This window comes from Gallus gallus, chromosome 1 (assembly GCF_016699485.2).
Source record: "Gallus gallus isolate bGalGal1 chromosome 1, bGalGal1.mat.broiler.GRCg7b, whole genome shotgun sequence".
In the NCBI taxonomy this organism is placed as follows: Eukaryota; Metazoa; Chordata; class Aves; order Galliformes; family Phasianidae; genus Gallus; species Gallus gallus.
In genome coordinates, this window is record NC_052532.1 from 49,507,742 (window position 1) to 49,520,957 (window position 13,216).

General features: G+C 55.5%; 1 protein-coding gene across 3 annotated transcripts; it reads left to right on the forward strand.

The window, feature by feature from the left end:
• The first annotated feature begins 7,628 nt into the window (after positions 1–7,628).
• Positions 7,629–10,937, forward strand: TNFRSF13C (TNF receptor superfamily member 13C). 3 transcript variants are annotated; one of them, XM_040696535.2, is made up of 4 exons: positions 7,629–7,843; positions 8,038–8,235; positions 8,906–9,013; positions 10,066–10,937. In XM_040696535.2, exons 1-4 carry the CDS (start codon positions 7,714–7,716, stop codon positions 10,080–10,082), a joined length of 453 nt encoding a protein of 150 aa, XP_040552469.1. In that variant the 5' UTR covers positions 7,629–7,713; the 3' UTR covers positions 10,083–10,937. The 3 variants fall into 3 exon arrangements, with proteins under 3 accessions (XP_040552469.1, NP_001032917.1, XP_025004280.2); NM_001037828.2 differs by having other exon boundaries at positions 8,906–10,937; XM_025148512.3 differs by having other exon boundaries at positions 8,041–8,235; positions 8,906–10,937.
• The last annotated feature ends 2,279 nt before the right edge of the window (positions 10,938–13,216 follow it).

Here is a 13,216-nt window from a genome sequence, read left to right on the forward strand (position 1 = left end):
GACTTTCATCTCCTTGGCTGCTCTCCGGTTCCCCCTGAAAACTCCTGGGCTTGGGTAAAATCCATATTTTAACTGGTGAAAATGAAAGTTTCTTTGGTTCAGCCCTGTAGCAACCCCCATGTGTTGCTGTCCAACACCTTCAAACGCAGTGGATCAGATATGGTATTCCTTTCCTTCTACCGCTTCCTAAGGAGAAAGGTATTGTTGGTACTGCCCACAGGTGGCTGGGTCCCAGCTAGTACAAAATAAAATCTAGTTCCTTAAGAGCAACATCTCACTTCACCTAGGGGCAAATATTTTTCTTACTCTTAGGAAAAAGTCTTTAATAGAACTGGCAGGGGAAGTGGAGCGTATCTAAGAATATGACACTGTGTCTCAGGTCCATCATGTTTTACAACTGGAAGTCGTTGGGACACATCTAAAGCTACAGCTACAACTGTGTAAATACCTCTAGGAACTGTCAGCTATTAGTTCAGGCAGGACATAACAACGCCGAGCAGACGAGGCAGCTGAGGATACCCTTCATCTAGATGGAGTAGCCAGTGCTAATATCTGATAACGGCCTTGTGAAAGTAGCACTTGGATTCAGAACAGAGATTTGGAGGGCCTGGAGTTGAGTTAAGGCTACTCACTCAGGTTCTGCCTTTAAACATCACAAAAGAGCTTGTCAGGCTAGCTGAAACCTAAACTAATAGAAATATTCTGGATATATATATTTTTATCTTTCTGTGCCTTGATTCCCTGTTTCTTTGGAGGTCTACAATGAGAAATCCCCCCTCTCTCTAGCAAAAGTAGCTGTGAGCTTTGCCACTTCGGCTACTTTTCTTTGTGGATATGTTTTTGTCAGCTGTGTGCCAACGAAATTAGTGTAAAAGCAGTTTGATTAGCATAGAAGAGCTTACACCAGTTGCACCAAAGTGAGCTTTGGTCATGCAGTGCTGAGTGAGGCTGTAATGAGGACTTGCCTGCTGCTGCAGTGTGACCCACGGGAGGAAGATTTTGTGTCCTCACCCGGCTGGCTGAGCTGCTCATGGAGGTGCTCTGTAAGAGATTTTAGCACAAATGGGCACAGTTAGCATTAGCTGCTTGGATTATAGCTCTCTGTTGGCCCAGGTTTTCCAAGAGAAGCTTTTTTTTCTGCTGGCTTTGCAACAGCATTAGTTAAATCAGACCAATTTTTAGGCATAATAAGACACATGGTATGCTCAGTCTGTGCTACCAGGGGAAAGAGGCTGTGTACTGTTATGGGGCCTGGAGTAAATGATCTCTGTCCTGCAACAGCAATCAGAGATAAACCCAGCACAGGCAATTTTCCTGCCCTCCAAACCTTGAAACTGATGGTAGAGATTTAGATTCAAGGCCAGCTCTAGTATTAGCTTTGGGGATCTTTGGTTAGACCCGAATGTCTCTACTTGACGAGATCTGCGGTTGGCAGGGACTTGGCTGGGATAGGGGGGGAAGGAAGGAAGGGCTCTGCTGTGCTGCCCTGAGTTGCAGAGCCATGGCAGAGGTGTCTGGTCTGCTGCGTGCCTTGTAAAGAGCATGAAAGCAGAGGAGGTGTTTCCTTCTGTGGGATTTCTGACCTTTCTTGACTCTACAGAAGCTCTGCAGGGCTCTGCTTAGGTCAGACCCCAGCTGCTCTGCCTCCTCCTGCCGGCCCAAGTCACCTGGCAGCTCCCCCTGCTCACCGAGCCTTCTCTGCTTCCCACCCTGCGCTGATGTGCCGCGTCGCTGCTGGCTGTTGAACAACTGCCACTTTCTGCTCGCTGACCAGCTGTCCTTCACTGGTGGGGAAAAAGGATTTATATGCAAGAGAGAGCAAGAGCTGGCACAGCCCAGAGCCGGAGCCAGAACGCTGAGCTCGCTTGGTCTCTGTAGCTGATCTCTTGCATGACTCTGGGCACGTGTGTTAAAATTCTCTGTGCCTCGCTGGCACTGCACATGAAACAGGAGCTGCCTCCTCTGCGGTGCGAGTGAGTTGACATTGGCACCGTGTTTTGGTGTCCTTGGGGCTGCAAATCTGGGCCAGCATTGTCCTGATGAGCAGAGCTTGATGTCTGCCATCGTTCTGGGGGAAGGTAAAGAAGTGTGTCTGTGCTGCTCGGTGTCCGTCCCTGTGGCGAGGGGGCTAAAACCGGGTTCCTGCCCTTCTCATGGAGTGTTGAGTTCGCCCTTCTCATGGGGCACTGCAACATGGTCGAGTTCTGTTGTGAACTGGGCCGAACCCACCTTCTGAAGCACTGCAATTCCCTGTGCCGCAGAGTTGTCCTTGAGCTGGCTGGTGGGAGAAATCAAAGTCTCTGGCTCTCTCTCCCTCACCGTTAAATATTAATACGGCGCGGAGATGCGAGGCAGGATGGATCCCCTCGGGCTGGCTTGGATGTGACAAGCTGGAGCACAGGAGCGGTGGCATGCGGGAGGCTCGGGGGGTGACGTGCCTCGCTCAGAGCCCCCTCAAACAAGCAGCTCCTGGCCCACGGGCTCTGAGAGGGGCTGCCACGTGCTGTGGTGCTGAGGTCCCCTTCGGGCTCACCGCGTCACGAGGGGCCGTATGGCATGTCTGACTCTGCAGGCGGCCATGGAAGCCGTGGCCGTCCTCCTTGCTGTGTCCTTGGCAAGAGGAAGTCAGCGGTGTGTGAAAGAGCCCGTGCTTTACATACGCGTCCCCGCTGGGCCAGGTGCAGCTGCGGGCTGGGTGCGAGAGCCCCGGGGGCTCTGCACGTCACAGGAAGGAGCGCTGAGGTGGGGTGAGGATGAAAACAAAGAGAGAAGCCACCTCCCCCTGGGAAAGCTGGCCCCCGTGCGTGGGCTGCCGTGTGCTCTGTCCCCCCGCATCCTGTGCTGCTGTGCCCCCGGCAGCTGAAGCATTGCTCTCAAGGGCGGGTGTTCTGTGTGCAGGAGCCAAGCAGGGACATCGCAGTGAGCGCAGGCAATACCTAAAACAGCCCAGCTGAACGTGCTAAAGAGACTTACTCTGCCGTGTTGGCTTCCATGTTCTGGGGCTCATGGCATGATCCCCAAGCTCTAGCGGAGCCTGAGGGGCCCGTGAGATGCTGTTGTTATTGGCAATGGTCAGCTCAGAGCTCTCCCTTGCCTCCATGCTGGCTGCTTGCCTCCATTTGACAGCAGTGTTGGCATCACCCCAGCATGAACACACATGGCTTTTTTCCCCTACTCTGCTCCCTCTTTAGCTCAGCAGAGCTGACAGATGTGGAGCCTGAGCCGCGTTCAGCTGGGTGCTATCTGTAGCTACCTGTGGCACTCTGCACAGCCATGGGCCAGCACTGCTTGATTAAACCTCGTCCCCCCATGACTCGGGGGCTCTGTGTTGATCAAAGGTGGTGGAGCTGGGGAAGCCCTGAGCAGTGCTGAGGTGAAGGGCAGGGGAGGGAGTCTTGGGCACTGTGGGCACAGAGGCACTGCAGCTCTGCCTGTCCCTCCCCCCTCCCAGGCTTCAGAAGCCCTGCAAACTGCACGCACAGCCATGCAAGCAGAGAATCCTAAAATCAAAGAATCATTTGAGTTGGAAGGGACCTTTGAAGGCCGTCTGATCCAACCCCCCTGCAATGAACAGGGACACCCACAGCTCCATCAGGGTGCTCAGAGCCCCTCCAGCCTGACCTTGAATTTCTCAAGGGGCGGGGATCCACTGCCTGTCTGGGCAACATGCCCCAGTGCCTCACCACCCTGATTAAAAAAAAACCTGTTTTCCTTACATCCAGTCTAAATCTCCCCTCTTTTAGCTTGAAACCATCTCCTCTTGTCCTATCCTGACAGACCCTGTTAAATAGTCTGCCCCCTTCTTTCTCATAGCCCCCCTTTAGATACTGAAAGGAGCGAAGCACAGCAAAGCCTGGTGCCTGGCCTCACAGCACCCCAGCATCCATCCTGCTGCTGCGTGCGAGCTGCTCCCGGGGAAACGCCGAGGAGCTGCTTGTGTGCAGATGTTGCATAATGCTGACCTACTTCGTATACAAGTTGGTGGGCTGGGTGGCGTTTGCCCCAGTCCTGGTAACCCTCTCCGGGGTGGGGGCTGTGGCATTATGTCCCCTGCCCCGTGCCGTGGAGGTGAGAGGGTGGGAGACTTCTCCTTCCCCACACGCCCATGATGCATGTGGGCTTTCACCTGCACCAGGCTGCTGCCAGCACACTGAGCTTTGGTGTGGCTTTGCTCAGCCACTGCATGGGACTAACACGTAGTGATGGTGTCCTATAAATTATATAGGTGGTACGTTCACCATCTGCTCTGCACTGAAAGCCAAGTGTGATTGAGACCTTCTCCTTCCCCAAAGCTCGCCTTGATTACGGGCTGGGTGTGCGGATCTCCTGTAAGCGGGTCCTGATTTAATCAGGTAAGGGGGGAAGTTTGTAACCAGGTTGTGATGTTCCTGCACCCGATGCAAGAGCTGAAGCGCCATCCAGCAACGTATCGCCAAGAGGATGTGAGTAAAAAGTGAATCTGATTTCATGCTAATGAGGCTCTAAACTGCGTGAATATTGATTGCGGTGGTCATATCAAAAAATCAAAATAGCAGTGCAATGAGCAAAGGAAACCCCAGAGTGATTCATATGAGAAGGGGAAATAAAGAGAGCCATGGGGGAAGAAGGAGTGTGGGGGGGACTAAATTGGTCTGCCTACCCAAAAGCAGAGGGGATTTGAATCAGATTATCCTCATTAGATGTCTCTTTAAAGCATCATCAAGCAAAATGAATGGTCCGGGGGAAAGCTCGCAGGCATGGTGTCTGTGATTATCACCAGGGATTTGCAGTCCTAGTTAGCTAGCTCAGAGACAAGATGGTTAAGGGACTTAAAAACTGCACTGCCCTCATCCTCTGCATTTTTCGGTGGGGTGATGGGGGACCCCAGCTGCATGGCTGCACAGCTCCTCAGTGCTGCAACCTGTGGCGGTCCATCCCTCTGTGTTCTGTGGGTACTTGGAGGGAATGCTGTCAGTGAAGCCCGGGGCTGGCTGCGTGGTGGTGCCGAGCTCACTGCTGCAGAGCCCTTCGGGCTCAGCAGCCACTCGCTCCCCCACCCTGTCCCGGCTTGGGGCCACACTCATGCCCAGCCACGTGCAGCTTGCTCCTATTGCTGCAGCTCACATCGGTGCTGCAGGGCTGCAACCAGCTTGAGGTTGGCATCCGACCATCCCTGCAGCCAAACCCACCACTTGGCATCGGCCCAAGCAGCCCGGGGTGCCACCAAAAGCCAAAAATTAAAATATTGGCAAGGGGTGGGAGGTCATCCTCTCACCTACCCCATACGCAGGTGGCTGTGGCCAATGGGACAAAAGTGAGCTGCACGTGTTAGAGGTTTGTCCCAAGGTCAGTGGGTCTGCCAGATAAACACCTCTGTAACCAACACGTCGTTGGGTTTCCGGTGCACGCGAGCACAAGGTGTACTTTTGGTGGATATTTTCTGACACAGACAGCCCCGAGAGCATGTGTGAGTCACTGCACCCGCCGTGGGGCTGCAGGAACCGCTCACGCAGGGATGGGGATGAGGGCCGGCCCTGCTCCTGGGCTGGAGCGCGCAGTGAGGAAATTGAGCCCTCTCCAGTTCCAGGATTGAGCTGTAACTTTTAAATAGCTCTTTTGATATTTTTGCTGGTTTATTTGTTTAATAAAACCACTTGGTTAGCTAGGCTTCCCAGCTCCCGGGGCACTCATTTCTCTGCAAAGATAAGAAAAGCGCATTTCCTTATCCAGTGAGTCATTTTTTCTGCTCTTTAATTATGCATTTATTCTATTATCAAGCGCCCCTAGATGCGAGCAGCCCATCACCACTAACCAGCTACCAGGTCCTCACTGTCCCCGCTCCCAAAGCTGCCACGAGGGCCGGAGAGGCAGAGGCTGGAGCCCTGGGCGCGCGGCTCACACGTGAGCGCTGCCGGGGAAGTCAGCGGTGATTTTCTCCATGAGTAAGCCCTGCAATGTGCGAGTCGAAACATCATTTTCCTGGCCTGGGCACGAGCAGACGTGCATGGAAGGGGATGGGAACGAGCGGTGGGTGACGGGAAAGGGGCAGAAGATGGGGGATAGGGAGATTTAGATTGGGGACATAAGGAAAACGCTTTTTACTATGTAAGGAGAGTGAGGCGGTGGCACAGGTTGCCCAGAGAGGTGGTGGATCCCCATCCCTGGAGACATCATCCAAGGTCAGGCTGGAGGGGCTCTGAGCACCCTAATGGAGCTGCGGGTGTCCCTGTTCATTGCAGGGGGGGTTGGACCGGATGGCCTTTGAGAGTCCCTTCTAACTCAAACGATTCTGTGACTCTATAGGAAAAAACAGCTGGCAGCAGGCACAGAGCTGTTGGCTCTGTGGAGAAGCAGCACCCATAGGTACCTGAGGCAATGCAGAGGGCGCTGAGTTCACCACTGGGCCCTGAAGCAAGAGAGAGAGAAGTGCAGGGTGTGCTCGGGGAGTTTGTGTTTGAGTCAGGCAGAAGTGGAAGAACTGAGTCACCAGGCCGGGGCCGCGCTGCTCTGGGGGAGAACGGAGCCATGCGGGCACTGGGCATGGGCAGCGAGCGGCTGCTGGGCTCTCAGGTGGAAGGGGAAGTGAAATCACCTTGGGTGTGGAGCCGGTGGGCAGCCATCAGTTGTGGTCACAACTTTCACTCGCCCGGCCGAGGTGCCCGGGGAGGAAGAGGCTGTGCTGGGAGGAGCCTGCAGGCTGCAGCAGGCAGTAGGTAGGCTTCCTTCAGCAGGGTGAGCCAGCTGTGTGGCTGGGCCCTTCCCTTCCTGTGGGATGAAGGAGGAAGGGACATAATGCTTGTTCAGTTTAGACGTTGAGGGAAAAAATTTCAGTGAGAGGGCAGTGAGGCACTGGCACAGCTTGCCTGTGAGCTGTGGTGCCCCATCCCTGGAGGTTCAAGGCCAGGTTGGATGGGGCCCTGAGCAGCCTGAGCTGTTGGGTGGCAGCCCTGCCCACGGCACGGGGTGGGACTGGGTGGGTTTTGAGGTCCTTTCTGACCTTAAATATTCTGTGATGGAGAAGAGCCACCTGCAAAGCAGAAATCCACCCCTTCCATACCTCAGGTCTCAATCACCAGCATTTGACGTATGGGTGTCAGTGGCAGGGAATCTCTTGCTCATGATGAGGGACATCTGAAGCCCTTCGTGGTGTATTTAGTCCTCTCTGAGGGTACTGGGACCAGGATTGTTCCCAGTTACTGTGAGCAGAGACAGCTCCGAACCCCTGAAGAATGGGAGATGTGGCAGCAAGGGGCTTCGACACTCCTTGCCAAGGGCCTGAGCTGGCGATATGAAGGGTGTAGCGGGCAGGTTCAGCCCTCTTGTGTCGGTCTTGGAGTGAGACAGAGCACGTGGCCCTGTGATTTCTGTCCTGCAGCCCATGTGGACACACGGCTCACCATGGGGCTTCTGCAACGGGACGCCAGCAAACATCCTGATGCTGGAGGCTGGGGTAGATCTTGGACACTCAGGGGCTGGGGGTGACATCAGCTGGGGAGGTGACACGAGTGGGCCAGAGCGGGACAGATTTCAGCATCACATTTTGGAGCAGAGGGGCTGTCAGAGGGTGCGTTGTGTGTTGTTGGCCTCCTCCTCCTGGGCGAAGATCCGCCCCGGGGGAAGTGAAGCACCCGGAGCCCCAGGGGAGCTGAGGCAGCTCGACAGACTGCATCTCCCTCTGCCACCCGCCCCGGGGCTCTGCGATTTCACACTCGGGCGGCCGCTCTGCGCTGAGCCATGCAGGAGCGCTCGGCCATGGCCTCCCCGGGAAAAGCAGACGGCGGTGCCTCCTGCCTCTCCTCCCAGTGCTTCGACCCCCTAACCAGGTCCTGCGTGATGTGCTCCGAGCTGTTCGGGGACAACACAAGTAAGTGCGGCCAGGGCTTGGTGGTGAAGGGGGCTGGAGGACGCTGTGGGGTGGGCTGGAAGGGGACCTTCTGCGGGTTGCGGTGGAAGTGGCGATGGAGATGGGGTGGAGCTCCATCACTGCAGCCCCAGTGCTGGGAGACCTTGGTAATGCCATTTTGCCCCTTCTGACCCTGCCGGCATTTTGCACCGCAGCAGATCCCGCCCTTGGAGCGCCCAGCTCGGACACACTGCCCACCGTCCCCTCCATGGACCTGCCCAGCAGTCTCCTGATCTTCGGGGTCCCTGTGCTGGTGGGGCTCCTCCTGGCCCTGGCTGCCCTCTGGGGATTCCTTGCCTGCAAGTTGGGGAAGCGGAGGAGGAAGAGGAGGAAGGCGGAGCAGGAGGCTGAAGGTAGGAGACTGTGCTCACACTATTGGCTCCTTGGGGAGGCTCAGATTTCCTATATCTTTCTTGGGATGCCCCAGAGATCATCCCTCTCCCTGTTAGGTATAGGGCAACATGAAAGGGACTCGATATGCAGTGGGAGCCATGTGAACTGGGGTACCATGCTGAGCACCCCACAAGGTGTTCCCAGCACCCTCTGACACTTGCGTGCCACTGCCGCCCCAAAGAGGTGACAATGTCAGAGCCAGCCCTTACCAGCCGGGCACAGAGCGCTGAGCATCTTATGGGGTCATCCCCAAAGACACCATTGTTGGCTCAAGGGATAGGGCTATGCCTCTTCCCACAGGGCATTTCCAGGAGGTGAAGTCACTGTGCCCCACCGGGGACCCCCAGGAACAGTACTGAAAACAAAAGAGGGAGAAATCCCACGACAGCAAGTGTGGGGAGGCACGTGGCCATTGCTACTTGTAAACAAGTCTATTTTTAAGTGGGAAGCAATCATGCCGGGTGCTTGCTGCTAGCATGGGCTCACAGGAGGCTTGAGGCACAAGCGCATGGCTGCACTTTCCCGATTACACTTTTGGGGAAAAAATGCGCTACAAAGCAGTGTGGTGGGGAGATCCCTGTCCCAGGATTTGCTTCACGGCCCCTGACCTCACTTCTCATCCTCTCTCAGAAAGCCACGGCGATGCCGGCCCCTTGCCCAGCTCCGGCTGCTTGGATGTCAGTACTCCAGAGGGGAGTGCCGACCCAGCACAGGGACACTGCCCACACCGCAACGGAGGTATGAGGATGCCCAGGAGGGATGGAGCAAAGCAGTGGCCATGCTGCCAGGGTGATGCCAAGGGTGACGTGGTGCTGCTGGCCACTACCTGGCCCCACCATAAGGAGCACGGCCACAGCTTCCCACTGCCGGCCACTGAGCTGGGAGCCACTGCCTTGGTCACCACCAAAACCACCCAGGAGTGTATGGGTGAGGAGAGACTGTAATGGCCGGGAAACAGGGCTAGGGCTCTCCCTGCAGACAGCCATAGCCCTTCCCTAAGGGGCAAAGCCTTGCACAGACATGAGCTGCATCAGAACCGGGTTTTGCATTTTACGTTTCCCCATTTGTATGGAGTCCCAGCCATGCCTGCAGTCACTGGAGGAAGCCCAAGGATTCATGCTGTGTCACCGATAGCTGCTGAGATATAGAACTGGGGAGTCCAGATGGGTCTGCTGCTGCTGAATGGGGCACTTCTAGGGACACGGGGCTGGAAGACCAGCAAGAGGGGAAGCAGGGAGTTCCTTTAGGACCAAACCGCATCAACATTAGCTCAATTATTGCTACTGACCAATGGCTTGGGGCCTCATGGAGAAAAGCTCATCCAGCATCTGCTCTATGCACAGTCCTGCTTCTCCTGTCCCCTGCATGCTGTGACATCCACGTCCCTGCTCCCTTTGGGCACTGTTGTTTGGTGGCAGGCGCCCATGGGCAGTTGTGGGAACTCCCTCTGCATCTTGAATGCCCAGGGAATGGGAAACAATTCGCCTTTTTGAGCAGGAAGCAAGGGAAAGAATCAGGGAAATCTGTCTTTGCTCTGAGCTATGGTAACTGAAGTCAGCGAGAACCAGAGGCAGGCAATGGAGACTGCTGGTTGGGAGGAGCACTGGCTGCAGGAGCTTGTCATGATGGCCCCAGACAACCATCGCTTCAGCTCACGGTGGCTGCAAAAATACTGCATGTCACTTGTGGTGACAGGACTCACAGTGATGGATGTACCCGTGCTGCACACAACCAGGCAGGGAGTGATGCAAGCGTGGGAGGGATGACTTAATTTATGTGTGTGTCTTCAGGGGCTTGCTGTGCGTGAGAATTGACCAGCAGCGCCAGTCCAAGGCAGCTCAATGGCCATGCTCACACGTAAGCCAATGGCTCACCTGTGCGAGAAGCTTTGGGAATGAAGCCATTAGTGAAGGTTGTGCTCCCTCCTGAGATCTCAGCTTTGCTCCTCATCTGCCACCTATTCTGGCTTCCTATGTCACCACCACCAATGTCACCACCACACCCCAGCTAGAGCGTTCTCCTCCCTCTCACAGCCTTCAGAAGATGGAGGATGCTGCTATGCTCACCTAATGGCCATGGAGGTCCAAGGATTGTGGTAGGATTGACCAGTGACACTGTGTCTGGTGGCATTGCCTCTGCAGGACCATGCAGTCTTGTTAGAGGGTGCCTCCCTCCTCTCCTTGCCATGGACGCCAAGATGACTTTGCTGCCTTCACCCCAACAGGGAACCATTTGGGCATATGAGCCTACAATCTTCACCACACGTCCTCTTTCAGGCCTAAACTCGCTGCCTGGGATGAGCCTTGCTTCAGATAGTGCCTAACACAGCTCAAGACGTGATGCATCCCCATTGCTGGGGATGCAGTCTCTTCACATCTTATTGGATGGATGTGCTTTGACATCAAGTCCAGCGCTGGGGACATTCAGAACACCTCTAGGGATGGTGACTCCACCACCTCCCTGGTTGTAAGAGAAGGACCATTGGGAGGCAGGACAACCTGCTTCATGGACAGCGGGGCTGGGAGGCGAAGGGAGCAGTGCTGCTGCATCTCCCCTTCCATTTTCTATGGCTGTGACATGTGGGTGTGGTGCAGACCCCACACCAGAAGATAAACTCCTGTAATAATCTCGTTGAAAAAAAAAAAAGCCCGCTTTCTGCTCAGGTGAGGGCTCTGGCTATTATTTCTTCAAGTGTTTCTGCTTTGCAGGATGCCACGGTGAGGTACTGGAATGGGCTGCGCAGGGAAGTGGTGAAGTCACGGTTCCTGGAGGTGTCCCAGAACTCTGTGGATGTGGCACTGAGGGACATGGTTAGTGGGCATGGTGGGGATGGGCTAACAATAAGATAAGGTGATCTTAGAGGTCTTTTCCAGTCTTGATTCTCTGATTTCATGGGCACCAGTTGGGCAAAAAATGGGGAAACCCCAGGCAGGTTGTGAGGGAGACTTGCCTACTGCTTGTTCACCCATGGGTTCAGCTGCACCAACCCAGGCCCACTCTCCCCTCGCTCTCCCTCACCTTCCCCTCACTCTCTCCTCATTCTTGTGGGTTGAGAACCCTAGAGAACACGTGTGGAGCCACCTCAGGCTGCCTGCCAGCAAAGGGCACTGCAACCCTGCAACACATTTCCCTGCAGCTCCATGTGGGACGCCACACTGTCCTCACTCAACCCAAGAGCTCTGCACCTCTGCAGGAGAAGGACTGCCCCCTCCACCTGCTGAGCTGGAAAAGGCCCCCCTCTGATTTTGGCTCTTCCCCAAAGTGGCTGAGGAAGGAACGCTGCCCGGCTCCGTGCACTGTCTATCCGGGGACACAGCCTTCCCAGTGCTGCTCATCAGCATCCATAGTCCATAGTCACTACTACTGTGTAATGACAGTCATTAAGGGAGAGTGAAGCTGCCTCAGGACTGGAAGCGCTGATGGAGTTTGGGAGCCAGATGGTGTTCGCACTTAAGGAAAGACTGAAAAAAAAATACCAACACAAAAACACACACCAAAAGCCACTCCACTCCAATCAGCCTCTATTTCCTTTTCTTAGTGTCAGGATAGTTCTGGTCCCACACATCTTCTGAAAGGGTACACTGGGAGATGCTGAACGCGGTACTCGTGCTGGTTTCGGGGGCTCCCCTCGGGGTGCCACCTGCCCCAGTGACACCTGGGGGGACATGGATGGGCTGCGGGCATGTAACCTGAAGCAGCACCTCCAGGGGGAAATCCCCCCTCTGGCCCTGAGAAAAGCCACCTCGGGTTGGGTGAGAGCAATGTGCACAGAGCTGGGCTCCTTGGGGCAGGCAGAGGGGCTGCAATGGGGCCGCATGGCACGGGGGTGGGAAGCAGGGGGTGGAAAAGGCATGCTGCAGCCCCACTGGGTCTGTGGGAGTGAATGGGGAGATGGGAGTGGCGATGGGGATGGGGTGAGAATGGGGCTGGGTATAGAGATGGGGATGGGCTGGGGATGGGAATGGGAAATTGAAAGGAAATGGGAAAGAAAATGGGAAGGAGATGGCAATGGGATGGAAACAGGAATGGAAATTTAGATGAAATAGGAATGCAGTGGAAACAGGAATGGGAAATAGAGAGGGAATGGGAATGGGATGGGGGTGGAAATGGAAATGGAAATGGAAATAGAAATAAGCATGGGGATGGATATGGGAATGGACAGGAAATGGGAATGGGATGGGAATGGGAAAATGAAAGAAAATGGGAATGGAAAATTGAGTGAAAATGGAGAGGAAATGGAAATGGAGTCAAAAGGGAAGTGGAAAGGAAGTGGAATGGAAATGGAAGTTGAAATGGAAGTGGGGTGGAAGTGGCGTGGAGCGGACGTGGATCTGGTTCCAGCAGCCCCCCCCGAAGGCACCAGCTCCAAGGCAGCGCGCTCGGTGCCAGCAGCACATCACGCAGCCCCTCCTGTTCTGAGGCTGTTCTTCCCTCTCCCACCCTCCTTACTCCGTTTCCCCTTTCTCCTCCATCTCCACGGGGGCCGCAGGGCGAGGAGGGGGGCATCGGCCGTGTCCTTCCAGCAGCACTGCGGCGTCGGCCGGCTGCTGGCAGCAGCTATTCTGGGCCCAGATCGATGGCAGCGGCGGCACTGGGAGGGAGAGAGCAGGGCTGGGGGACCCCGGGGAAAAACCCGGGGGCTGCGGCTGAGCCCGATGCTCTCAGCCCTATTTACAAGCAGGGGCCTCCTGCGGTCAGGATGAGTGCGTGGGATTTTTTCAGGAGTTTCCCCCGTCCCTTCCCGTTCCCCAAAGGGCTTCAGTGCAGCCACTGCCACCGTCGGTGCCAACAGATGTGATTGAAGGCCACGGCAATGGCATATCCTGGCCGCAGGCAATGTAGGCACAGAGGGGCAGGAGTGGCATGTGGGGTGGGCAGGGTGAGGTGTGCCCCACGGCATCTCCCCAGGAGCGCTCCTTGTTTGCTCTCCAGCTCCTCAAT